At 38.0% G+C, this 27486-nt stretch overlaps 1 protein-coding gene and 1 long non-coding RNA gene across 5 annotated transcripts; one reads left to right on the top strand and one right to left on the bottom strand.

Annotated features, from left to right (window-relative positions):
• Positions 1 to 512: 512 nt before the first annotated feature.
• Positions 513 to 25161, bottom strand: LOC147581739 (uncharacterized). 3 transcript variants are annotated; one of them, XR_015250204.1, is made up of 4 exons: positions 24747 to 25161; positions 17748 to 17796; positions 14312 to 14561; positions 513 to 683 (listed from the first exon to the last, which is right to left on the bottom strand). It is a non-coding gene; the product is annotated as an uncharacterized LOC147581739 (long non-coding RNA). The 3 variants fall into 3 exon arrangements; XR_015250205.1 differs by having other exon boundaries at positions 14312 to 14464; XR_015250207.1 differs by lacking the exon at positions 14312 to 14561.
• NOAZFP (nucleolar atypical zinc finger) lies at positions 6425 to 27486 on the top strand. 2 transcript variants are annotated; one of them, XM_086704177.1, is made up of 10 exons: positions 6425 to 6632; positions 8955 to 9087; positions 10966 to 10985; positions 11080 to 11150; positions 13326 to 13405; positions 19058 to 19184; positions 19625 to 19729; positions 24109 to 24155; positions 25220 to 25337; positions 26522 to 27486. In XM_086704177.1, exons 2-10 carry the CDS (start codon positions 8968 to 8970, stop codon positions 26794 to 26796), a joined length of 963 nt encoding a protein of 320 aa, XP_086560303.1. In that variant the 5' UTR covers positions 6425 to 6632; positions 8955 to 8967; the 3' UTR covers positions 26797 to 27486. The 2 variants fall into 2 exon arrangements, with proteins under 2 accessions (XP_086560303.1, XP_025777811.1); XM_025922026.2 differs by having other exon boundaries at positions 6426 to 6623.

The following is a 27486-nucleotide window of genomic DNA, read 5'->3' as shown; positions in this document are numbered from 1 at the left end:
TCTAAACCAAGATGCAAGATGATGCTCTTTGACCCAAAATAGGAGGTCTGAGCATCAAAGGGGAGAATGTGGTAGAGCCCCACCCTAAGGAATGTGGTGAAAATCCCAAGACAAGGGCAGGCAATCTGGCTATGTGTGCATGCATGACATCCTTCATGACTGTAATATGACTGGCCATTCGGACAGTATGTTACCATATATAGGAGACAAAGGAGCAAAAATTGTACAAAAAGCAACCCCAAGCTTCACTCTGGGCTCAGCCTTTTGGGTCTTAGCCTGCTGAGCCTATGCTGGCATGAATAAAGCTGCTTCCTGGAAAGAAAAGACTTGGTGTCCTGACTCTCTGTGTGTGAGTCACCACTACAGAATTGAGCCTTGTGTCAGACTCTGTGCTGAGTGTGGAGCCTGCTTAAGATCTCTCTCCCTCTGCCCCTCTCACCTGGTGTGTGCACGCTCTCTCTCTCTCTGTCTCCCAAAAACAAAAAATAAGACAAAAAACAAAACAAAACAAAGCAAAATAAAGGGCTTGTACAATGGGGAATGCAGCATGACATTGGGGCAAAAGTCATCTTAAGTTGGCAGAATCCAGGTTGAAGTGATGAAGGCCTATAGCCAGCAAGGATCAGCATCAATTCTCTAGCTTTCGTTGGCCTGGTATCTGAGTGCTCAAAGGGGTTTAGATCCTGTAAAGATAACACAAGAATGTGCATCAGGTCAATCTTTACTTTTGAACCAGCATTGGGAGTTTTGTTGATAGAGTCATAGGCAGTTAACGGATATGAGCAGGGAACAGGTGCTTTCTGGCTGATAAAAGCAGTGAGACACAGGGCACCTTACTGGCTTAGTCAGTGGGAACATGTGACTCTTGATCTTGACCTTGGAGTTGTAGGTTTGAGCCCCATGTTGGGTGTAGAGATTACTTAAAAATAAAATATTTTTTTAAAAAGGGGGGTTGTGAGGCCGAGTTCCAAACAGTCTGGACAGACCCCAAGGGATATGCACACATTCTCCCCTATGACTACTGCCCTACAGTAAACTATAGCTTTATTATAATACATTTACATTGCAGTTTTAATCCTCCCCCCTTCACCCCCAAGAATGGCTGCCATAACAGTTTCTGAGAGGGGACATATAAGACCAAAAACTCCCCCTCACAACTCATAGGAGAAGTCCTTTAGACGATTGGTTGCAACCTTAGTCAGACACTGCCCTGCTATGACCCATAACCCATGCAAACACAAAAAGAAGACAACCCTGAACCCTGGTGTCGTGGCCACCTCTGGGCCTGCCAGCTCTTCCATCTTAAGAGTGTCCTTTCGCTTAAACTGCTATTAAATTTTTGCTTAAGAATTTGGCTCTGAATTCTTTCTTGGCCGAACTCAAGAACCGATGCCAGGTAATGGGACTCACCATTGCCATTACCACTGATTTATGGTCCCTGATATGATTAGGCTATCTCCTGGCCTGATAGTGGCTGTTGGCTCTTAAATTTTGTTGTTCATTCAAAATTATTACCTATTGGGTAATAATAATAATAATAATTGTAATTCTTCTGTAATTTCAACATAAACCAGGAAGTTCTGCAAGAAATGTGCTTTGGGCAAGTAGTGCAGGTCAGACATAATTGATAAGATGGTCAGGGGCCTAAAATGACTTTTCTTCTGTCAAGAAAGCTATGTCTCATCTTTCTTTTTCCAGGGACCCTTAACTCTTTCTGCTTATGGCATTACATATGTTTTTTGATTAGTATTGTTCCGACAACTAAAAGTATAGCTAATGCCTCACATCTATCTGTTCTTTTTCTATCACCAGAGATAATCACAATCTGAAGTTAATATCATTTCTGTGGATGTTTGGATACTTTTACTAGGTATATATGTATCCATAAATAATGTATGTATATAATTGTTTTTTTGTTTTGCAATTTTACCAAATAATATTTCAATTAGATTTCTCCTTTTTTTTTTTAAGTTTATTTATATTGAGAGAGAAAGAGAGACAGAGTAAGCTGGAGAGAAACAGAGAAAGAGAGAGAGAGGGAGGTAGAGAATCCCAAGCAGCCTCTGTGCTGTAAGTGCAGAGCCCGACACAGGGCTTGATCTCACGAACCATGAGATCATGACCTGAGCTGAAATAAGAGTCAAACACTTAACTGACTGAGTCACACAGGCACCCCTTAATTACTAGAACTTTATAAGAAATAAAGGTATCCTTCTTTTGCTGGTGTTTAAAATGGTCTGGGTTATTCATGGGTCTTTAGTCATCCATATGAATTTCAGCATCAATTGATCATATTCTATTAAAAAGTTTCTGTCAGGATTTGATTTGAACTGCATTTGCAGTTGAATTTAGAGACAATTTCCTTGTGGTTTTTATATCCAAAATTATTACAGTTCTGTTGTTTTGCACAGTTCTGTTGTTTTATACAGGTAATGTTTAAGATTTACCCTGTTAAATGAATTGATTACCCACTATTGCTTTTTGCATCTCCCTCCTTTCTGAATTCCTTTTTTATCATTCTGAAGTATACTCTTTGGAATTCTTTCCATGAGGGTCTGTAAATGGAAAAGATTCTTTGTCTTTGTCTGAATATTTCTCTACTTTGTCATCACTTTTGTAGTGAATACTGGGAGACACTACCTGTATCTCTCTTCAGAAACAAAAGACTTAAGGGTGTGGGTGGCTCAATCAGTTGGGCATCCAACTCTTGGTTTTGGCTCAATTCATGATCTCTTGGTTTGTGAGTTTGAGCCCCACATTGGGCTCTGTGCTGCTGGTGCAAAGCCTGCTTGGGATTCTCTCTCTCTGCTCCTCCCCTGCTCTCTCTCTCTCACTCTCTTTTTCTCTCTCAAAAATAAATAAAGTTAAAAAAAATAAACAAAGGACTTATTCCCTGAGCTGCTGGAGGTTCAGCAAGCTGACAAATTTCAGCCGTCAGCCCTCTTCAGTAGTAGTCTAGCTCAGTGTTATACTTGTTTTCCTTGTCAGCTCACATTTAATGACTCTCACAGGTATATAAAGGTTGAGCCCACTTGCCTCAAATCTGAAGGGACATCCCAGATTCAAAGTTGAGGTCTCCATTAAAACTAGAGTATAGGCCAGCTCTTTCTTCTGTCCAATCCTGCTACCATCCCTTCCTCAGGAGTTGTTCCCAAAGCACTCCCCGATGAACTCTCTATATTCATCTCTGGCGCAGAGGACCTCCAGAGAAACCAATTTAAGATAGTTGATGTTAGGAATGATTCAAGAAAATTGAATCATTCAACTTGAATCATTGGCCACATTGACTATCAGTGAGGACCTCCTCATTGGTGATAAATGTAGGACAGACAGACCTTGGCATGAGGGAACAGCACAATAGGTAAAGCTTTCATCAGTAGTTAACTGGGATGTATTCTAAAGAAAGATAATATACTAGTGGGTGCACTTAAGAAATATGAGGGAAACAATAATCTTAAGGACAGAGGAATTGGCTGTTGCTAAGCAAAATCGATTCTTTGGAAAAAGCAAAACACTGAGATGGGTAATGGCTATTAAAAATCTAAGAGTCAAATCACAAAGCTTCTTTGGTAGCAAATAAAGAGGCTTTTCTCTCCTGCAGTGGGAGGGGAGAAAAAGCTGAGGAACAGGCCCAGCACTAAATCATAAGTGTGGCAGAGCTCCAAAGGAGATTAACAGCCATGCAGCTCAGCTAGGTCGGTTATGCCAAGGTCAGAATGCTGGATCGTAAAGAAAGAAACCCTGATGCAGAGAGCTGGGTTGTGATACCTGAAAATCTTGAATGCCTAGATTCTCCTGAACCCTCTGTGTCTGAACATGGCCCAACATTCCTGACTAGTGGGTACTGCCTCCATCACACACACCTTGCTTAAATACAATGTAGAGACTTCTTCCTCCTAGCACAACTAGTACTCCCTTTAGGATCTGTCCCTAACCCCCTCCCAGCCACTGGGTCAATAACTTGTCATTCTTTACAATGTAATCTGGCATAATTATTGTAATCACCAGCAAGGGCAGAGTGGCAGCAAGAAAGAGGGCTCTGACACTCAGAATATTAGGGAGATGGATGAAAGTATATAGTGTCCCCAGGAGCAGAATGGATCCCCAGGCCGCAAACAAGGATCTTGCTCAGTGTGTACAATCAAAATAAGCCAAGGGAGCACATGACCAGGACACTGAGAACAATATTCCAATAACGAGTCACAATTATTTGCCCAGTTTTTAAGTCTCAGCCAGTTTTTGGATCTAGCAACCATGGGCATTGAAAGGGCTGCCAGACACCCAGGAGGAAGACCCTGAAACATCATAATGGTGTATACTGTAATAATTCACCCAGAGGGGTATTTCCCAGAGGGCTCTTCACTGTTTTACTGGCTAACTGTATGTTAGGAAGACAAGAACATAAAAAGCTTCTCAGTGGATGGCATATGTAGGAAGTCACCTGCCTTCTGTTAAGCTTTACATTAAAGACATTTGCAAAACTGTAACACATACAACACTCTTGTATGTTTTCTATTAAGGAAAATATAACATTTTTGTATAAATATTTATACTAAGATGTAATAGATGTATTATTCTTTAAATGTTTATTTATTTATTTTGAGAGAGAAAGAGACAGAGCATGTGTGCTACTGTGCACAGAAATGTGGGAGGGAAAGAGGAAGGGGGGTGGGGAGAGAGAGAATCCCGAGCAGGCTCCACAGTCAGCACAGAGCCTGAGGTGAGGCTCTATCTCACAACTGTGAGATCATGACCGACCATGAGATCATGCCTTGAGCTGAAATCAAGAGCCAGACACTTGACTGAGCCACCCAGGTGCCCCTAAATATATTATTTTTAATGAATTAATAAATGTTATCTTTTAATTTTTTTGTATGGTAAATATCAATAGATATAGTCCACATAAACAAAGGTTGTTAGAATCTTCAGTTTTTAAGAATTTTTAAGGGGTCTTGAGACCAAAATGTTTAAGAATTGCTGCAACAGACAACCCCACAAGCCAAACCATCTGTGTAATCTTGGGGCAAGTTTCATAGTCTTTCTGCTCAAGGTTCCTCATGTGTAAACTCAGGAGTTAATACTACATATGTAAAGTAGAATGACAGGAGCATAAAATGAAGGATAATCATTATTGATGTTATTCTGTTTTCTCTGTGAAATATAATATCTGCTAAAATTGATGGAAAAAGTAATGGACGTTTGAGGAAAGAGGAGAAGATTTAATAACACCATATAGACCATGGGAATGACAAATCTGATTAGGAATATCTAAAAGGATTGAAGGGCAATTTTGAGAGCCTTGTGGAGGTTAATAACTTTGGATTCAGAATAAAACCATGATTGTGTACTCCCCCCCTCCCCCCCCTTAACAATACTAAGTCCACTGTAGAAAAGAAAAGGCAAGCTGTTGAATTAACAGTATTGGGAATGTTCCAGTTGGTTTGATGAGAAAGAAAATAAGGCAAATTGTGATTGATGTGATGAACTGCATTTCATAACCTGGGGCAAAAGGAATGGAAGAAAGCAGAGAGATAATCGATAGGGAGAAAATTGAAGAGTTGAGATTTGTGGTCTTCGTTAGGAGGGAAAATTGAGTGAGAGACTTCGTAAAGTAGGAGGATGGATAGTTTGTCTGAATTTTGGATTTCAGTGGTGGAGTTGATCCACCTGACCACACAACCTGGAGTGTGGTCATGAGAGTAGATGCCTGTAGTGGCATCGAGATGATCGCTCCTGGAGATGAAAAAAATCTAGAGCTCAAGAGAATGGGTTTGGATGTTAATGTCATTCTGGGTGATGGCAGAAGTTGAAAGTCAGTTTCCAAAGTTTTCCATCAATAAAGTGTGGGTAAAAAAATAGCAGCAATGAGGGGAAATTGTGGCATTGCCAAATAGAAAGGAGGAATAATTATCTGAATGACGTACTGGGGAACAACAGCATTGATCCTACTTCCTAACCAAGACATACAGAAAGTGCAAACATGAGCACCTTTCACTTCATAGAAATTTAAAGCAAGCCGCTTTTATAAGGGAGAGGATGTTAGGTTTCAATTAAGGGCAAGGCGGAACACACACTAAAGGTCCAGAATGTGGGAGAATCTGTTCACAAAAGAATGGAGTTCACAGTGGAATGTTAGGCATAAAAGATGCAGGTAGCAGAAAGTTTCCAAAAGAATTAGGAAGAATTTTCTGTCCGAGTCAACTGATGCAGTGTCAAGTTTGTGAATTCATTTCCTTCTTCCTTTAGATTTCTCCTTTTCTGAAAAAATAAAATTGACGGGCCTTCCCGTTCCCTCTCCTCCTGCAGTCCATTTTTCTTCTTCACTCAGGCATTCTCTTCCCGGCTCAGTCAACTCCTCCGCAGGAGTGGGCGGGCTCAGGGCGGAGCAAACAGAAGTGGGCGGGTCCTTCCTGTCGACGTGCTGCCGTAAGGGCGCTGCTGACATAAGAGGACATCCGGTCCGGCTTCTGTGTTGGAAATTGCTTCTCTCCGCCCTTCTTCGGTTTTAGTAGGTTCTTCTCCCGGAGTTTTGTCCCGCAAGTTGGATTTGCTGCAGCCGCGGGCCGGTCTCACGCTGTTCCCTGCCCCTCTGCCCCCGGAGTGAGCCCGGCCTCCCCGCGAGGGTGAGCTAGGTCGGCCTGGAGCGCGCGCGAGGGAGGGTGTCCCGCGGGCGGGTGATGGTTGTCAGTGCCGAACCGCGTGGCACCTCCACGGTGGCCTCTGGACGCCCCTATCACTCCGCTGGGTCCGATGATTGCGGGCTTTTCCTCCAAAGGCGCGCTGACCTCGTGCCTTTTTCCTCATTTGGTGACACGGGCCACGTTTTACAGAAGTCGAAACGGTAGCGGAGAAGGGCTTAAAACCATCTAAGGCTGAGAAAAAAAATTCATTAAGTTTCCAGAACAAATTGGAGAAAAAAAATGGAGGCTCAACAAAAAATTCACCGGGCGAACACGCCGTGATTGTTTTGTGAGTTCCATTGGCAGGAGCAGTACACATTTTTTTCACCCTGTAGATTTTTGTCGTTATAAATCCTGAAAGGGTGATCTCCTGGGCTTCGATGTTACTTAGCCGACCACCTATTAAACCTCCTGGCCTGATTTGTCTGTATTTTTAAGTCGCAGCTTCCCACCCCACTTGGCTTTTGATTGGACATTTTAAGTTGGACATTTTGAGTTGGAACCCGAAGTAGGAAAACATGAGTGACCTTAGTACATGTTGGTGCATGATTTTGCCCAATTGTAATTGGCCCTTTAAATAAGAAATAGGAATTTCTTAAAGGTGTGATTTCTTGGAACTCTGTCCATGTATCATGGACGTGCTTTGGTTTCTTTGAAAAGAATGTTCATGCCTTCAGGGAGGTTGTCACAGTCACCAATGAAACTTAATCCTATCCTTGGAAGTTTAGAATTTGTAGATTTTTAGTTGGGCCTAGAAATGTAAATCTGTATTTGTTAGGAATTTTTACAGTTGATTTTTGAGAATCACTCTTAGAGAAGACTTAAAAAGTACATATTTTGAAGAATATTAAATTTGAGATTCATGTTTCAAAGCAAGTACATAGACCCATTCATGCCTGTGTCACTTCATTTATTGACTACTTAATATATACCAGGCAGGACTGGTATAATATAAACATTGTCAAGAAAGACAAATCCAGGGGCGCCTGGGTGGCGCAGTCGGTTAAGCGTCCGACTTCAGCCAGGTCACGATCTCGCGGTCCGTGAGTTCGAGCCCCGCGTCGGGCTCTGGGCTGATGGCTCGGAGCCTGGAGCCTGTTTCCGATTCTGTGTCTCCCTCTCTCTGCCCCTCCCCCGTTCATGCTCTGTCTCTCTCTGTCCCAAAAATAATAAATAAACGTTAAAAAAAAAAAAAATCCTCAGAGAACATGCCTTCAGATTGGATGAAAAGCCAAATAAAAATGTGTTATGCAGTAAAAATCTTTTTTTTTTTAATGTGGTAGTTCTTTCAACTAAGTGATGAAAGATGAAAGCCTGTTTTAAAGTCCTTATTTATATAGGACTTTACGTTCATACTCCTATGTAATACTCTTAAACATAAATTTGAACTTTGTTAAAATTATGTACTCTAGAGAGACATTCTGTTTAAGTTTTTTTTTGTTGTTTTTTTTTTTTAATGTTTATGTATTATCAAGAGACAGAGCATGAGCATGGGAGGGGCAGAGACGGGGAAACAAGAATCCAAAGTAGGCTCCAGCCTCTGGGCTGTCACCACAGAGCCCGTCACAGGACTTGAACCCACAAACCATGAGATCATGGCCTGAGCTGAAGTCTGATGCTTAACTGACTGAACCACCTAGGCACCCCGATAGACATTCTAACATAAGAGTTGAAGGGCAGCTTGTAGAGTCAAAGCAACTATAATACTTTTAATATCTTTTCAGAGAGAGAAGTTTGGCTTTGCAGTTAATGCTGTCATTTGACGTGACTGTCAGATGTTTTGTTTAGATATTATATAGGAGAAGTAAGACTCATTATACTTCAGATCTTAGCATCAAGTTGTCTGAATTTATAGTTCAAAAAAGAATATAAACTGGATAAATGGTAAACTTTTAAATTATTTCTTGCTAATGATATGCCCAATAACTTTAATTTGGTACTGAGTAATTTTTAAAGGATACTTAACATCAGAGAAACTTTCTTTTTGTCCTTCAGTGGGAAAGGAAAACTTTTAGCTTTTGGGATAAATTGGTCTGATTTTTATTTTGTTTAGAATTGTTTGGAAATGCAAATAAGTTCCTCATTTTAAAAGTCATATATTTTATTTGAGATAATGTATATGTAATATTTCATAAAGGCTTAAAATGCCCTTAACAGTCAAAATGACAGAGTTGAGTTTAAATTTTAAAGAGAGTAAAAAAAACACTTCATTCTATTTTAGTTAAGATAGCGAATACAACCAGGCATTTATATCTTCTCTGTTCTCTTGTGTAGAAAGAGCAGTAAAATGCCTAAAAAGAAGACCGGTGCAAGGAAGAAGGCAGAGAACCGCCGGGAACGTGAAAAACAGCTCAGGGCGTCAAGAAGCACCATAGATTTAGCTAAACACCCATGCAATGCGTCAATGGTAACAGCTTTTTTTGATATCTGTTGATGGTTGAAAAACTATATAATCTCTGAAAAATGCCTGAATAAAATTTTGCTGAATACATTGTTGCTGCATACATTTTATTGAATTTCAAATCTGTGTTTTGTCCCTTGTTTTTATTAACTCTGAGTAGCAGTGAGTGAGTTATTTATGTATTTATTTATTTCCTTGGCTGCTGTTGGTGATAGATAGGAAACAGTAAATACTAGGAACTGTGATATTTTCTAGCTTTTCTAACCTTATATGCATTAACTTAATTTGTTCTATTAGCTGGAAGCTTTTCATTATTTCTCTTAGCACTTCTCAACTCATGTGATTTCTTTTTTCTAAACTTTTCACTTTTCTGGACCTCTCTTTTGGCTAACTATTACCTTATTTTCCTGTGCGCAGTGGGTTAGTATTGATTGTTTCTGGGCTTCTTTGGTCAAAGTGTTAAAAAGCGAGATTATCATGTGATTATAACCCCTTTCCTTTCTTTGACTATGTTTCTCTTAGTTGTCCCTTATTTCTCTATTTCCAGTCTTCTCTACTTTTTCTATTCCTGCTACTCCTCAGTCTTCTTTTGTTTCATCCAAACATATGAAATGCTTAATATGACTCAGTTCCACAAATGTTTCTTGTGCATTTACTTTTTGCCAGGTACATTTTAGGCAAAAAGATGGGGTATAGATAGATGAGTGACGCAGCCCCTGTTTCCACAAGTTTATAGTAATCAGTTGTCTTGTTGTTTGTAAGTGACAAATCCAACTTAAGTAACTTTAGGGAGAACTAGAGTTTATTGACTAACATGTACTTGGGAAGGGCATGGATGTAGCTGGAACTCAGGGACAGCTGGAACAAACTTGTAGTCCCATCTTTTGCTTGTGTTTCTTTTTGCTTATTAGTTCCATTTTGTCGTGTTGTCTTACCCCATTTGTTTGGGTTCGTACATACTGGTAGCCTGTGTATCTCACATCACATAATGTCCTCAGAGAGGGAGAAAACTCTGATTGGACTTGGCCAGGTGCCCAGCCAGGGCTAACGTTTATGGCTGTCATCACGTGTGGGAGGGACCAGGATTACATAACACAGGACAGATGGTAGAGACTCCCTTCAGGGTCATTTTTTAGAGAAGATGGATATGGAACAGACAAAACAAGAAATGACTCACATACATAAATATACATAGTGAAGGCTAGAGTTTGGTAAGTGTTGTCTTGTCACAAATGTACAATTAAGACTAGGGTACATCTGGGCTAAGAGGTGATAAATTTGAGTGTGTTGATGGGGTACAGTTCATAGAGGAAGTGGGATCATCACCAGAACTTTGAACAGGTGAAAATTGTAAGGATAGGCTTTTCAAGGAAAAGTATTAGAATAGTAAGGCATGGAAAAGAGAGAGTAGAAGACATATTTCATGAATGACTGACAATAGCAACTTGAATCTAGAGAGAATAGGCTAGCAAGGTTTGAAAGTGTTTAGGGACCAGATTGTCGAGAGCTTTTAGTACCATGTTTAGGATTCTAGATTTTCTGGGAGCTTCATCATACTGTGTTCTGGATTTCTTATGTCCGTTCTGTAATACTTGTCTGACTAAAAAACAATAACAAAAACAAAGAACACAACCAAAACACAAACCACTGCTTTATTTATTTCACCTCTTGTGGAGATACCACTTCTTGCTCTGTGTGGTATGCCCAAGGACATACCTTTATTATTAAAGTATGTATAGATGCTTGTTTACATGGGTGAAGTTGGAGACTTTGGGAAGTGTTAACTTAAGTTTTAACATGAAAAATAAGGTATTTTTTATAATGCAAATAAATTTGTAGTTTTCAGTCCGTAGAAACTTAATGTTCTGTTTTTATATTTTATAGGAATGTGACAAGTGTCAGAGGTAAATATTTATTTCTTTTTATATGTAATAACAGAGATCTCTCACCTTTTATCTGATAGTGACCCTATTTTAAAATTTTATTTTACATGACAAGGCGGCAGAAGAATAGAGCATTTTGCTATTTTTGCAATTCTGTACAGAAGTTACCAATTTGTGCACAGTGTGGTAAGTATATGATACCTAAGGACATATGCCTTTTCTTTTTCTTTTTTTTTTTTTAATGTTTGTTTATTTTGAGAGAGAGAGGGAGCGCAAGCAGGGAAGGGGCAGAGAGAGGGAGAGAGAATCCTAAGCAGGCTCTACCCTGTCAGCACAGAGCCCAACACCGGGCTCAATCTCACAAACCCATGAGATCATGACCAAGATGAAACTTAACTGACTGAGCTTAACTGGACGCTTAACTGACTGAGCCACCCAGGCACCCCTATATGCCTTTTCTTTTATCAAACGTTTGTTTTGTGGTTAATCAGTTTGATTCTATGGGTTTATCATTGTTTACAGTAATGTTAAAACTTATTAATGAGGGGCGCCTGGGTGGCGCAGTCGGTTAAGCGTCTGACTTCAGCCAGGTCACGATCTCACAGTCCGTGAGTTCGAGCCCCGCGTCAGGCTCTGGGCTGATGGCTCGGAGCCTGGAGCCTGTTTCCGATTCTGTGTCTCCCTCTCTCTCTGCCCCTCCCCCGTTCATGCTCTGTCTCTCTCTGTCCCAAAAATAAATAAAAAACGTTGAAAAAAAAAATTAAAAAAAAAAAACTTATTAATGAAATAGCAAATTGTTATTTGGCTTGTCAAACACTATCACATCTTGATTTTGTCTCTCTGATACGTTATAACATTATAAGATCAGATTTCAGACTAATAACATTTGGTGATCTTAATTTTTAGTTATACTAACTTAGTCTTGTTGATATCTATTTGTATACTTTTTTTAAGTTTTGATTCCTGCTGAAATTGCCCACAGTATCTTAGACCATTGAGAATCATTTTATTCCACATTTTCTTGGTGCCAATTTTTTCTTTTTGGCACTTAGCATAGGATTCTTGAGTTTCCTCATATGTTTTCCCAGGTGATTGCAATAGAGTTCCTAAGCCATGTACTCAGTTGCCAAGTGTAAGTGAAAACCCTTATTCAGAGTAAATGATTATTCAAAGTAAAACTAAATGGTAGTTCATAGAACAACAAGGTTGGTGCTTCCAAAATAGTCTTCCACAGAGTACTTGAGATATTAATAGGTGTTTCTTAAAATAATGCATACATTTGAGAAATGCTGTTTGTTTCATGTCCTTGTTTCCATCTGGGAGATTTCTATTACATACTTTTATGTTAAAGGTTCTGAAGACCTCCAGTAAAGAAACCTGATTCATTTTATTCATGCCATACTTCTCAAACTTTCGTTTCAACAAATGTCTCCTTCGGTTATGGGATAATGGTTTAAGGTAGAACACAGTTTGCGATATGCTCATTTAAATGTGTTCATGTATGATAACATTGCAGAAAATTAGCAGTGTTTAGGGCTATATCCCTGAATATTTCTAGTGTAGTTTTAATTTTCAAAGAGGCCATGTTTTTAGGTTTCTATAAAGTTAATGAACCAGGTAAGTTGCATAATCATGGTTTGGTTTGGTTTGAGATATTCTGTGGAAAGAAGTAAGCAATAACTTCAAACCAGACTGTTTATTGTGAATTACAGACTGTAAAATTTATTTCAAAGCATATCTTTTTAAAATCTGTATTAATTCATCTGAAAATTCATAAGATTTTAAACCACTTTGCTGATTGTTAGATTACAAACTCTAACCTGCAGTTTCTGATTTTTAGTACAAACAGTAATTAGCATATAATTTTATCATGCAATACATTTTTATAGATTTACTAATAAATTTCTAAATTTTTTTTAAGTTTATTTATTTATTTTGAGAGAGAGAAAACATGAATGGGGAAAGGGCAGAGAGGAGGAGGAGGAGGAGGAGGTGGAGGAGGAAGAGGAGAAGGAGGAGGAGGAGAGAGAATCCCAAGCAGGCTCCTCACTGTCTGTACAAAGCCCGATGTAGGGCTTAAACCCATGAACTGCGAGATCATGACCTGAACCGAAGTCGGATGCTTAACCAACTGACCCACCCAGGCTCCCCTAATAAATTTCTAATCTTAAAAGAGCTGATTCAGGTTAGATCTCAGTTATATCTAGCTTCTTTTTTTAGTAACATAAGCAGTGAACTGCTGCTTTCTATCCATTTTCAAATTATTTCCATAGGAATTTAGGCTAGATAGAAAGCGGAATCAGTGAGTACTTATGTGTACTACTTTGCAAGGCTAATAATCCACATTTGTTTCTTTACTAGGGAAAACCAAGTGCATGATGAAGTCTTCAGACTGTGTCATAAAGCATGCTGGTGTTTATAGTACTGGCCTTGCAATGGTGGTAAGTTTTTTGTCTTCATCTCTTAGACTAGCAGGTTTCCAAGGATAAGAAGTCTTTGTGACCGATGGTGATTTTTTTCTAAATAGCACTGCTTTGTCCTTGATTAAGTCAATCTGGAGTTTTTCTGGATTATCTGTGGAATGTTCTTTGTATGATTTTCCTTTAATACCCACTTGTTTTTGATTGCTTCCTCTTTTCTTTTTGGAAAACATACAAGAAATGGAAACTTATTTAAAGTTGACTTAAAAATTCATTTGTCCTTGGTACCTTTCTAGAGTGTCTTATTCAGATTTCATAGAACTCAGCACTTACTATACTGAATATCCTTCTTAAGCAAGGTTCAGGCTTTGGTTACAAGGTAACCTAGTTTCAAAAGAACGTAACATTAGTAGATTTTTTATAGCTTTACATTTCAAAAAATACATATTTAACATAGGCTTATACATAATTTCCTCATTAGATGTAGAGTTTTCTAAGGAAATCCATTGTTTAAAATACAGGCATACCTTAGAGATATTGTGAGTTGGTTCCAGACAATTGCAATAAAGCAAATATCACAATAGAACAAATCACATGAATTTCTATATGATTTATATGCTTTCCCATTGCATATAAAGGTTAATGTTTAGGGGCACCTGGATGGCTAAGTTGGTTAAGTGCCTGATTTTGGCTCAGATCATGATCTCACGGTTTGTGAGTTGAGCCCTGCTTTGGGCTCTGCACCAACAGTGTGGAGTCTGCTTGGGATCCTCTCTTTTCCTCTCTCTGCCCCTCTGCCACTTGCGCAAGTGTGCAATTGCTCTCTCTCTCAAAAATAAATAAACTTAAAAATAAAGGTTACGTTTACACTATACTGTAGTCTATTAAATGTATAATAGCATTAGTCTAAAGAAACATTTTATGTACCTTAATTTAAAAATATTGCTATAAAATGTTAACCATCACCTGATCTTTCAGGGAGGGAATTGTAATCTTTTGCTGGTGGAGGTTCTTCCCTTGATGTTGTTGGCTGCTGATCAGGCTGGGGGTTGCTCATGGTGGGGGTGGCTGTTACAATTTCTTAAAATAAGACAGCAATATAAAGTGCTGCATCAGTTGAGTCTTCTTTCACGAATGATTTCTCCATAGCACGTGACACTGTTTGATAGTACTTTACCTACAGAAGAACCTCTTTCAGAATTGCAGTCAGTCCTCTCCAACCCTGTCACTGCTTTTAAACCAATTTTTAAAAAAAAATTTTTTTTTTAACATTTATTTATTTTTGAGACAGAGAGAGACAGAGCATGAACGGGGGAGGGTCAGAGAGAGGGAGACACAGAATCTGAAACAGGCTCCAGGCTCTGAGCTGTCAGCACAAAGCCCGACGCGGGGTTTGAACTCACGGACCGCGAGATCATGAGCTGAAGTCAGCCGCTTAACCGACTGAGCCACCCAGGCGCCCTGCTTTTAAACCAATTTTATGTCATATTCTCAGTCGTTGGCTGTCATTTCAACAATCTTCCCAGTGTCTTCATCAGGAGTAAATTCCATCCCAGAAACCACTTTCTTTATTCGTAACAAGGAGCTTCTCATCAGTTCAAGTTTTACTGTGAGATTGCAACAATTCAGTCCCATCTTCAGTCTCCACTTGCTATTTCTACATCTACAGTTACTTTCTCCACTGAAGTCTCGAGCCCCAGTAATTATCCGTAATGGTTGGAGTCAACTTCTTCCAAATTCCCATTACCGTTGATATTTTGATCTGTTCCCATGAATCACTAATGTTCTTGAAGGCATCTAGGATTGTGAATCCTTTTCAGCTTTTCAATTTACTTTTTCCAGATCTATTAGATGAATTACTCTCTATGGCAGCTATAACCTTATGAAATATATTTCTTAAATAAAAAGACTTGAAAATCAAATGACTCCTTGATCCCTAGGTTGCAGAACAGATGTTGTGTTAGCAGGCCTTTTGAAAACAACATTAATTTCATGATGTCTCCATCAGAGCTCTTGAGTACCAGGTGCACTGTCAGTGAGTAGTAATATTTTGAAAAGAATCGTTTTTTCTGAGCAGTAGGTCTCAACAGTGGGTTTAAAGTATTCAGTAAACTATGTTGTAAATAGATGTGCTGTCATCCAGGCTTTCTATTTCCATGTATTGAGTATGGGCGGAATAGATTTAGCATAATTCTTAAGGGCCGTAGGCTTTTCAGAATGGTAAATTAGCATTAGCTTTAACCTGAAGTCACCAGCTTTATTATTAGTCTCTAATAGGAGAGTCAGCCTGTCCTTTGAAACTTTGAAGGCAGGAATTGACTTCTCTTCTCTAGCTATAAAAGTCCTACATGGCATCTTCAATGTGGGGCTATTTTGTCAACATTGAAAATCTGTTGCCTGGTGTAGCCACCTTCATTAATTTATCTTAGCTGTATCTTCTGGATAACTTGTGGCAGCTTCTATATCAACCCTTGCTGCTTCAGCTTGCATTTAGATGTTACGAAGATGGCTTCTTTCCTTAAAGCTCATGAACCAGCCTCTTCTTCACTTGAAACTTTTCTTCACCTCCCAGCCTTCGTAGAGCCGAAGAGAGTTAGGGCCTTCCTCTGGATTAGGCTTTGGCTTAAGGGGATATTGTGGCTGATGGGATCTTCTATCCAGACCACTCAGACTTAATCCATATCAGCCATAAGGCTGTTTTGCTTTTTTATCATTCATGTGTTTATTGGAGTAGCACTTTTTAGTTTCCTTCAAGAGCTTTTTTTGTGTGTGTGTATTCACAACATGGCTGAGTATCTGGCATAAGAAGCTTACTTTTGGCCTGTCTTGGCATTCAGCCTGCCTTCCTCATGAAGCTTAATCATTTCTAGCTTTTGAGTTAAAAGTAAGAAATGTGCAACTCTTTCACTTGAACACGTAGAGGCTACTGTAGGGTCATTAACTGGTTTAATTTCCATATTGTTGTGGCTCAGGGAATAGAGAGGCCCAAGGAGAGGGAGAAAGGTAGACAGACAGCTGGTCGGTAGAACAGTCAGAATACATACAACATTTACTGATTAAGTTTGCTGTTTTATATGGGCACAGTGTGTGGTACTCCAAAACAATTACAATAGTAATAACAAAGATCAGTGATCACAGGTCACCATGACAGATAAAATAATAAAGTGAAATATCATGAGAATTACCACAGTGTGGTGCAGAGACACGAAGTGTGCAAGTGCTGTTGGGAAAATGACACTGATGGTGCAGAAAAGCCACATACCTTGAATTTGAAAAAAATATTACACTATTTATAAAGCATATAAAAAAATGAAACACAATAAAATGAGGTATGGTGTAATTAAAATAGTAGTGTTGTGTGATGGATTTTACTCTCTCTTCCTTTCAACCAATTTTACTGTATTCTGTTGTGTGATTTTATGCTCTGGTGCAGATTTCATTCCATGAGGAAGGCAATAGTATTTCTATGTCAAACAGATATTTTATTTATTTATTTAATTTATTTTTTTAATGTTTAATTCTTTATTAGAGAGAGAGAGAGAGAGACAGATCATGAGTGGGGGAGGAGCAGAGAGAGAGGGAGACAGAATCTGAAAGAGGCTCCAGGCTCGGAGCTGTCAGCACAGAGCCCAACGCAGGGCTCAAACTCACAAACCATGAGATCATGACCTGAGCCGAAGTTGGACACTCAGCAGACTGAGCCACCCAGGCACCCCAGATATTTTATTTATAGTAACTTCCCAAGAACTTAATTTTCCATCATGAAGCAGACCTTAATATATTCCATATGTGCATATCTTAAAGAAGCAAGAAACTAGACTTATTCATAAGTATCTTGTGAATTCCTCATTTTAAATATAAGATTTTCAATGTTATCTTTATTCATAAATCAATGTAATCTTCCTTGGTAGCTTGCTTATGCCCAAATTTATTAAACGCTTTTAAAAAAATTCGCTAAGTTGTAGGGGCATCTGGGTGGCTCGATTGAGTGTATGACTCTTTGATTTCAGCTCACGTCATGATCCCAGGGTCGTGTGATTGAGCCCCGCATTGGACTCCACATCGAGTGTGGAGCCTGCTTGGGATTCTCTCTCTCCCCCTCTGCCCCTCTCCCTGCTTGCACACTCTCTCTCTTAAAAAAAGAAAAATTGAAAAAAATTCACTAACTTGTGTGAATGTGAATGATTGTTTGTATAAAACATTTCAATAGACTCCTGTATCGTTAGCTTTACATTCTAGAAAAATGATTTTCTGGGAATCTTCTAATTGTCTGTTGAAATTCCCTCTACCTTGTCTCTTCTTGACCCTGCTTTGCCCTGGGAGCCTGACCTGTGTGTATGGATTGGATCAGTGGCTTTCTTACCTTATGGCTTCACTTTGGGTTCACCCAATGGAAGACCTTGGCAGGAGACCTGTAGATGGGAGGATAATAAAATCTGGGTGTTTATTCTCCCTCGCTCACTCCCTACCAGGTTATCCTAGTTTGGGCATGATTTGGCCACAGTTTCTCTCTATATGGCTATGTAATCCTCTCCATACTGGTTGTTTCTTAAGATTCTGGTAACTCCTTCCTCTCCCTTATTTCAGGCTCAGGGGTGGTAACTACATCATACCTTATGTTTATTCTAAGCCCTTCCTTGTCCTTTGTAAATTATTTCTTTTAAGCTTTTAAACTGTCCTGGATTATTCTGTATGTCATCTTTTTGGTGCTAGAACACTGAATGTTCCAAGAAATGTATTTGAGGATTTGCAATCCACAGTGGTAATCCATATTTACATCTCAAAAAACATCCTTCGTATTTGCTCTTTATGGCTTCTGTTACAGAGTCTTGAATGCTAAACACTGAATTGAGGTTCAGAACACCGTGGTTTAAATCTCAGCTCCACTATAATTTTGCTCTGGGATTTGGAGTTAAGACTTGGGCCACTGTTTATTATCTGTAAAGGAAAGAAATCTAATCCCATTTTCTTAAGATTCATTCTAGCAATTAATATTCTGTAGATGTCATTGTGTTATTGAAAGGTATAGTTGGTCTATCTTGATGTAGAATTGGAGAGTCTTACCCTGTTTTTTAGTTTTATATATTTTATTTTCTTTTTTTCCACAAAGAAATGTAGTAATGATTTAAATCATGAGTTGCCTTAACAAAAAAAAGATGCTGGCAGAAGTTTAATATTTTTTCTCAGTTACTCCAGAAAAGCTATGTAAATTACTGTATAAATGATTCAGGAAGGAGTTTTCTTAATTCAAAAATATTTCTACTTGAAAAAATTTCGTTACTGTGATTGCTGTAGATAAGAACGCTTAAAATGTGGACTCCAGACATCATTTGAATTAGAATTCAGTTTGAAGGCAACACTTGTAGCTCCGTGACTTACTTTAATGATTAAGATTAGGCTTAAGTATATAGTTTCCACCTTGCTTTTTCTTTTGATTTATAGACAAATTTTGTATATTATAAATAGTTGTTGGTGAAGTAGTTTGATTTTCAGAGAACCCTCTTTAATTTTGGCTTAGTGTAAACAAAATTTTTTCTTTAGTGAAGCCCCCACTATCACTGAGGGTTGTTAAATTCCTAAACGTGTACAATTTTGATGGTTGCCATTGGTTAAACAACGGTTGCAGCCAGGCAAGTGACAAAGATTCATTTTTTGTGTGTTCCTTGGTTGCAGGGTGCAATATGTGACTTCTGTGAAGCTTGGGTTTGCCATGGGAGGAAATGTCTCAGTACACATGCCTGTGCCTGCCCTCTTACTGATGCTGAGTGTGTGGAATGCGAAAGAGGTGTCTGGGACCATGGTGAGTGATTACATATGAGCAATGAACTTCATTGTAAGAAGGGCTGACTTTGACACATTCTGGATGTTCTTTTTGTGATTTTTTTTCAGGATACTGTCAATCCTGACTACTGTTGTGGTTACCAATTTAGTTGGAAAAGGGATTTATACTAGCAGTAATAGTCACTGTTAGGACTGCTTATGTAAGCCAGTAGGGAGGGGAGTTATAGGACCGCAAATGTCTGTAAGCATTGCAAGTAGCCAGGAGATAGTGGGAGCCTGCATTTTTATGGTTCACTTTGGCAGTTTTCATCGAAGCCTTTACCAGAACAAAAACTGCTGTGTCATTTTGGTATAAATCTGAAACAAATTGCTTTCTTATTGAGCAGTGTTATGGATATGAGTTTTTTAATTGAAGTTTATCGTTTTTACATTTGTGGGTTTTATGTTTTCATCCAATAGGAGGCAGAATATTTAGTTGTTCCTTTTGTCATAACTTTCTCTGTGAAGATGATCAATTTGAACATCAAGCCAGCTGCCAGGTTTTAGAGGCAGAAACCTTCAAATGTAAGTTTTTATAAATTAGATATCCTTTGGGGCGCCTGGGTGGCTCAGTTGGTTAAGCATCCGAACTCTGGGTTTTGGCTCAGGTCGTGATCTCTGGGTTCCTGAGTTTTGGTCCTACGTGGGCTCCATGCTGACAGTGTAGAGCCTGATTGGGATTCTCTCTCTATCTCTTTCTTTCTCTCTCTCCACCTCTCCCCTGCTTGCGCACACACTCTCTCTCTCTCAAAATAAATAAACTTAAGAAAAAAAATACACTGAAAAAAAATTAGATGTCCTTTGTACCCAAGATTCTGAGTAGTATTAGTGTTAGACTCTGGAGCGCCTGGGTGGCTCAGTTTGTTGAGCATCTGTCCTACTCTTGATTTCGGCTCAGGTCGTAATCCCAGGGTCATGGGTTCAAGCCCCACATTGGGCTCCATGCTGGGTGTGGAGCCTGCTTGAGATTCTCTCTCCCTCTGCCCCTCCCCAGCTCACACCTGCACTCTCTTTCTCTCACATTAAAAAAATATATAGTGTTAGACTCAATGAAAAAAGAGTCTAGTTTTTCATGCAGCTTCTTGTGGACTGTAAGTCAACTTAGTATCTATTTTCTGTTTTTTAAAAAAATTCAGAACCACATAGTCTGTTTTATTTTTTTCAATAAGGATGCTACTGGCATCTTGATTGGGTCAGTTCTTCGTTTTGTGGGGTTGATCAGGCATTATAGGACTTGTAGTTTTCCTGGTACAGAGTATTAAATGTCATCTTTACTTCCAAGTTACTGTAACAACCTCCACTCCCAACCCCACAAAAACCCCACACACATTTCCAAATGCCTTCAAGTAAGTCATACATGATACTGCCCCTAGTTTGTTCCATGTAGTTGGTATCAGTGATTGTTAGACAGGAGTATGCATCAGAAACATCTGGGGGGGGGGTTAAAAAATATAGGTGCCTAGGCCTCATATCTGGAGAGTCTGTCTTTGAAGTTTGGTAGGTTCAGGCATGTGTATTTAACCTGCACACATAAGTGTCATGTACCTTCCAATTTAAGAACCCAGTGTTACCAACTGGGTATTATCAATGGTATTACCTTTACAGATAGATTACAATTTATTTCTACTTTATTGATTCTCAAAAGCTCAAGATTTAGAGTCAAACATTAAATTCTCCTTACTGGTTATGTGATTTTGGACAAATCACCAAATCTTTCTAAAGTTGAGTTTCCTTATATATTAAAGAAGACGCTAATTTCTTTTTCAAGGAGTTAATTAAAATGAGAATCCATATAAAGTGTTATTATGGTACCTGTTACTTAGAAAGCCTTTATTAAATAGTAGATACCATTATAGGAAAGGCTGAAATTCCCCAGATGGTCACTTCCTTGAATTTGGTTCTTGTTTTGATATGAAATGCTCATCTCTGTATTCTATAAATTTAAAGTTGATCAGTTGTCAGTTTTAATGTATATATAAATACATACATATGTAATTCTTACAGTGTTCCTATAGAAACTCTCAGAGGTTAAAGAACATCTCAAAGTATATAGCATTTTTGAGCCATTCTTAGGTTTCTGCAAAATGTGTAATATAAAATTGACTTACTTTATTTGGGGCTTGAGAGCTTTGTGTATTTTGTAGCATTTGAACCCCAAAGATCGGCAGTTCTGAGTGATAAGACTATGATTTCATCAGGAAGTTTTAGTGATTCAGTAAAAGACAAAGGAAAAATACAAAATAGACTATTGACAGGATTTTAAGATAAATCTGTCAATCATGTCTTTGATACCTGATAATTAAGGTCATTCTCATTGCAGGCTTACGGGTGTCTTTGGCTTACTGTAATTTATCTTTACTTTTTTTTTTCCTGTTGCTTTATTTATTTATTTTTTTGCCATTCTTTCTTTGCAAGTTGCCATTTAATGTTTGTTTTTAAGTACTTTCTTAATCATACACGAAGGTATAGCTTGTTTCCACCCCCTTATTGGTCATACCTCATAATTTATAGGTTTTACCCTATCCTTATGAATTGGGAGATAAAGAAATTTTTTTAAATGCTTACCTGCATAATTGGTGGTAAGGGTGTTTTGTTAAGAAAAAACAAAACAAATATGTTGACTATTTTTATAAATAACTAAAATGGCTTGAGGACTTCTAATTTAAAATGGCTTGTTATCAGCAGGCTTTGAAGCATCCCAACCTCCTGTCCTTTAAAATACTCTGGGAGCACCTGGGTGGCTCAGTTGGTTAAGTGTTCATCTTCTACTCAGGTCATGATCTCATGGTTCGTGAATTTGAGCCCCACGTTGGGCTCTCTGCTGTCGGCGCAGAACCTCCTTAGGATCCTCTGTCCCCTTCTCTTTTTGCCCTTCCCCCAAGTGTGTGTTCTGTCTCTTTCTCAAAAATAAATAAGCACTTAAAAAATAAATAAAATACTCTGAAGACATGGAAATAGACTGAAAATGAAAACCATTCCTAGTCTAAGAAAGTCAGGCTATTTTTGGAATCTGGGAGAAATGCATTCTTTATATAAAAGCCCAAGATTGTAACTCTTGGGGAGAGAAATAACTGGGCAGTTAACTGGAGTGCATGTGTATGGGGTTGAGGTAATTAGGGAAAGGATAGTGGCAGGGCCATGTTCCATCCTAGTCTGAGTTCCCAGAAGACAAGATAAGGGTAAGACAGGCAACAGCTTGTCTTTGTGGCATGTCAAAGACTCGGGTAGTGTGGATAGGAAAAGATTCTGTATCGGAAATGCCTGGTGTATGCTGGGAAATTGGGTAGGGAGCTTTGTACTTTCAGTATGTGTTCTGGCTATGTATTTGAAAGAGATTTATAACATTTTAGTTAAATATATCCTTTTCTTTTGACTGAATGAAAAGGGAAACAGAAAACCCCGCCTGGGCATATCTTCAAGTGGAAATGATTGAGAGTTCAGATTTTTTTCCCCCCACAGACTGAATGAAACAGTATGGTTATTATTGGAGTAATTAGGTATACCTGTTTATACCTAATATAGTTAACCCTTGAACAATATGAGGATTAGGGGCACCAACCCTCTGTGTAGTTGAGAATCTGCATATAACTTCTGACTCCTGCCAGTAGCAAACTGTTGACCACAAGGCTTAACGATAACCTAAATAATGGTTGATTAACATATTTTGTGTGTTGTATGTATTATGTCATATATTCGTACAATAGAGTGAACTAGAGGAAGTAAAATGTTATTAAGGAAATCATTAGGAAGAAAAAATACATTTAAAGTACTGCACTGTATTTACTGAAAACATTTGCATATAAGCAGACCTGTGCTGTTCAAACCGTGTTGTTCAAGGGTCAGCTGTACATAGTAAGTACTCAGTTGATTTTTAACTTTTATTATTAGCACATAGGACAAATAATACATATCCAACTGAATTATTGGTATTGCTGTAGAAAAAAGCAGGATAGTGGGATAGAAGCAATAATAATACACCTATTTGAGAATCATTTCTGATAAAAAAAAAAAAATACTTGCCTGTTCAGATTAAAAGGGTTCCCCATGAACCAGGCAAAATTAGATAAAAGAATTCCCAAATTAGCAACATCTGGTCAAATATTTGAAGTACAAAGATAGGCTTTCTTTTATTTGTTTTCCTTTTTATTTTTTCAAGAACTCTGAATAAAAGTTAATAGTTTACATTCAGGCTTTATTAGGGTACAGCTTAATTTATTTTCTCTCTATACCTCTGGCACTAATTTTTTTTCTTCCATTTCTAGCACAGTCAGTATGTGCCAGGTATTCTGCTTTTCTAATGTATTTGTACTTACGTTTAGGTTTTTCCTCAGTAATTACAGAGAATAACCCAAGTTAACATAGTTTAACGAAAATAAGGATAAAATATTTTGGGATTTTTTTCCTATCTTTTACTGCCCACTTGAACATTACTCTCTCTTCATAGTCACCTTTTCCACCAGAAGTATTCTATTCTCTTATCAGACATTATGCAAAACATAGCAATAGTCTGCACCATTAGGAGAAGTCCTATATTAATGGAGAAAATGATTCTTTATAAAATGTAAGCATTATATGATTAAGGGAAGAGCTTCAGCCAAGTGTTGTGGGAAAAAGGATGTCTCATTGCAAGTTTTCTAAGTATAATTAAGTTTGCCATCTCCTAGATCTGGAAAAGTGGAAGGAGATTGTAGAATAATTAGCACCGTACTAACTAAAGAATGCTGGGTATGTGCAGTTTGTTCTTTTCTTCTGGCTGGGGATTCCATCTCATTTTTATGTATCCTCTAGGTTATACTGAGACAGGAAAAAAATGTTAATAATCTAAGTGCATCAAGTATAAATCTGTGGAAAATAGTGTTTTAATTTCAAATTTGAATCTGGACATTATGTATTTTCACCCATAGGTGTTTCATGCAATCGACTTGGTCAGCATTCCTGTCTCCGTTGTAAGGTATACTGGTCTATTTTTTATTTTTTGATTTTGTTTTTAATCCCAGGACTTTTCCATCTTGGATTATTTATAGCTATAATTAATCTACAAGGGTCTTTAAACATTATGTAGTTTACTTCTTTTATTTTGGAGATTGTGAAATTGAATTAAGAAAGCTGAGTGACTTTCCAAAGGTCATCTAGTTGGCTTGTCTTAGGGTTGACACTAATGCATATGTCTGCTGAATCTTGGCTCCTTGTTTCTACACATTATACACATTACGTTTTATGGAGAGTATTCTGACCAAAATGTTGAGAGTATATCTTTAATTAATATCAAAATTCACTTGCTTAGGAAAGTTTAAGTAAAGTGAAGATTGCCATAATGTTCCATGTCCTTAGATCTTGTGTCCAGCATTTCTGTTTGTCAAAGATCAGGTGCACTGATTCTCTTCCTGTCAGAAACATTTCCCTAGTTCTTCCTTCTATTCCTAACCCTATCTCTTCGTTCTCTCCCAACTTTGCTCCCATTTTACCAAATGGCTTTCAAGTGTTGTCTATGCTGTTCCCTCTGCTTTAGATCCCTTTTCCGATTTTGCTTACCCTACTGTACCTTTATTTTCCTTCAGATCTCAGCCAACACTCCATGTTTTCCAGGAAGCCTTTCCTGAATCCCATATCCAGTTTAGTGCCCCTCCTCTGCACTTCCATTTCAATGCACAGTGTCTCGCAGTTGCCTTTCTACTTGTCTGTGTCCCCAGTTAGTTGTATATTTGAGGTTGGATAGGCTAGTCACCATTATGTCACCAGGGGCTTTGTGAATGCTTATGTGTTTATGAATGAATAAATGTGTTTATACTGTCATACCCTGTGTATAGTTTCTGTCTTATGTTAGGGTGTAGTTCAGAGGGTCCTGGCAAAGACCATTTCCCTTGAGAAATTTAAATCAGGACCAATCCCAACAAAACTCTTAATCTTTACCCTTAACAAAACTGTGTCTTTAAAGTTCCTTGAGATATTGAATGATAATTTTGTGTATTTTTTGAATTATTTATTTACGTGCTTATTTTTGCTTCTCCTATATAGGCTTGTTTCTGTGATGATCATACAAGGAGCAAGGTGTTTAAGCAAGAAAAAGGAAAACAGCCTCCCTGCCCCAAATGTGGACATGAAACTCAGGAAACTAAGGATCTCAGCATGTCAAGTAAGGTTCTTCTTAAAATACCAATGGAGGGATTTTGTTTTCTTGCTTAGGCAAGATTTATCTCTTTTTTTCTCTATTTTTGTTTTTGCCACTTCTTCCTATTTGAAAAGATGAATGTGTTCTCTTAAGCAAATGGAATTTTATAGCCTTTGAAAATTTTTAGGTGAAGTTTCTCAATTTAACGTAAGATATATACCATCATTCACTTTGATATTTGGCATTCGACTCAGTTAATGACACAGTGAATACTGAAATTTAAGACCAAAAAGAGTGATTTTTCCGTTTCTGCTGAAGCTTTCCTTGTTAAATAATTGAGTAGCTATAAATCTTTAATATTTGAGTGCTGGTAGTCTTCGGTACTTGGAAGTTGGAATTCATTCTGAAGTTTTTTTGTAGGTGTGTGGTATTTGAGCAGCTATACTTACAATGTAATATATCATTCTTATAGGAAATTGTTTTGTGGTTTTTATATAACTTTTCTATGAAAGAATAAGACTACTGCAAACATGCTTATAGTAATGCAGCTCACAGTTTTATTAAAGAGAATTTGACTCTTTACCAAATACAGCAGAATGGAACCATAATTCTAAATGACTCTGACAGTACTTTTGTTTAATCAAAGGTGTAGTTGTACAGTGAGGTAGGATTGATGATTTGCTGGTTTTTTGCACTAAACTATATTGCTACTTAGGCAGAAGAAATGAAGGGCTTTGTCTTGAAGGTCACCAGAATTCTAAAATAGCTCTTTTAAGAAAAATGTAATGACATGAAATCAACTGTTCTGTGATTTGAAAATAGAATTTTAACCCATCAAATGAAGGGCATTTTAGTTTTTAACATGCCTTATTTGAATTATATTTGGAGAGTGCTCTTAGTCTTACTTTGTTTTCCAACTTTTTCTAGATTTAATGAAATGACACTGTTCTCTTTATTATTTGTTATATATGGTATGTGCATCAACTCTGAGTAGGATAGAATTGATTGTTGTTACTAAGGTCTCCATTCTTTCCAGTTAAGGGAGGAAATTAGGAAAATGGGAGTAAGAAGCAGCCAATCAAATGCATGTAACTTTGTATATTGTAAAGGAGAGTGTTCTGATTCTTTACGTCTTCACTCTCCTTTACAATATACAAAAGATGTAAAGAATCGGAACAAAGTGCCACGTACGTATCTGTCTTTTGTAGCACGCTCCCTGAAATTTGGCAGGCAGACTGGAGGTGAAGAAGGAGATGGAGCTTCTGGGTATGATGCCTATTGGAAGAACCTTTCTTCTGATAAGTATGGTGATAGCAGCTACCATGATGAAGAGGAAGATGATGATGAAGCAGAGGATGACGAAGAGGAAGAAGACGAAGTAGGAAAGGATTCAGATGCGGAGCCGTCAGATTTGTTTACCAATTTGAATTTAGGGAGGACCTATGCCAGTGGCTATGCTCACTACGAGGAACAAGAGAACTAGGAGAGCTGCTTGCCCATGGGTGACTGTGTCTGAGAGGAACCAGGATGTGTGTGCTTGATGAATTGAGTGTGGGTGTTCAGAAGTGCTGTGCAAAAGACTGGTCACACTTACAGGAGCAAGGAGTAGGGCATAGCATTTTTATAGGAACTGATAATCAGTCTCATAGCATAAGAAAAATGAGTTCCAAATGTTAAGATGTGTATCGATCCAAGCAATTGAAGCATCATGGATTGGATTTTTGCTGATTTTAGTAATCAGTAGGTTATGCCAATTAGATACATATACAGGATAAACGAACAGGATGGTAATATATTCGTTGGAAATTAAATTGTTGTTTTTATTAAAAAACACTGCTTATATTCGTTTTGTCTGATTTTGTAAAATGTGACGGGTTAAATGAATTACTGTGTTTTTCCCTGTAGGTCTGCAGGATGAAAGTCAGATGTTAAGTTCTAAATTTTCATTAAATATTCATGTTATCTTAAGTAGTCGTGATATGTATGTTTTAGCAGTTGACTCATTTCATTTTTTTCTAAACAATGTATGCCCTGAACAGTACCTGTTATTAATGCCTAAATGTATAGACCAAGGTGAGTACATAGCCACTTTTCAGAGACACAGGGACAGAAATAGTATTACTACACAGACGTTTTATGTATTTCTCTTTGAATAAATATAGTATTTCACTTA

Source organism: Puma concolor, chromosome B1, assembly GCF_028749965.1.
Source record: "Puma concolor isolate L17-30 chromosome B1, mPumCon1.1.hap2, whole genome shotgun sequence".
Taxonomy (NCBI): domain Eukaryota; kingdom Metazoa; phylum Chordata; class Mammalia; order Carnivora; family Felidae; genus Puma; species Puma concolor.
Note: the sequence above shows the minus strand (reverse complement) of the source record. Positions and strands in the feature narration are given on the sequence as shown.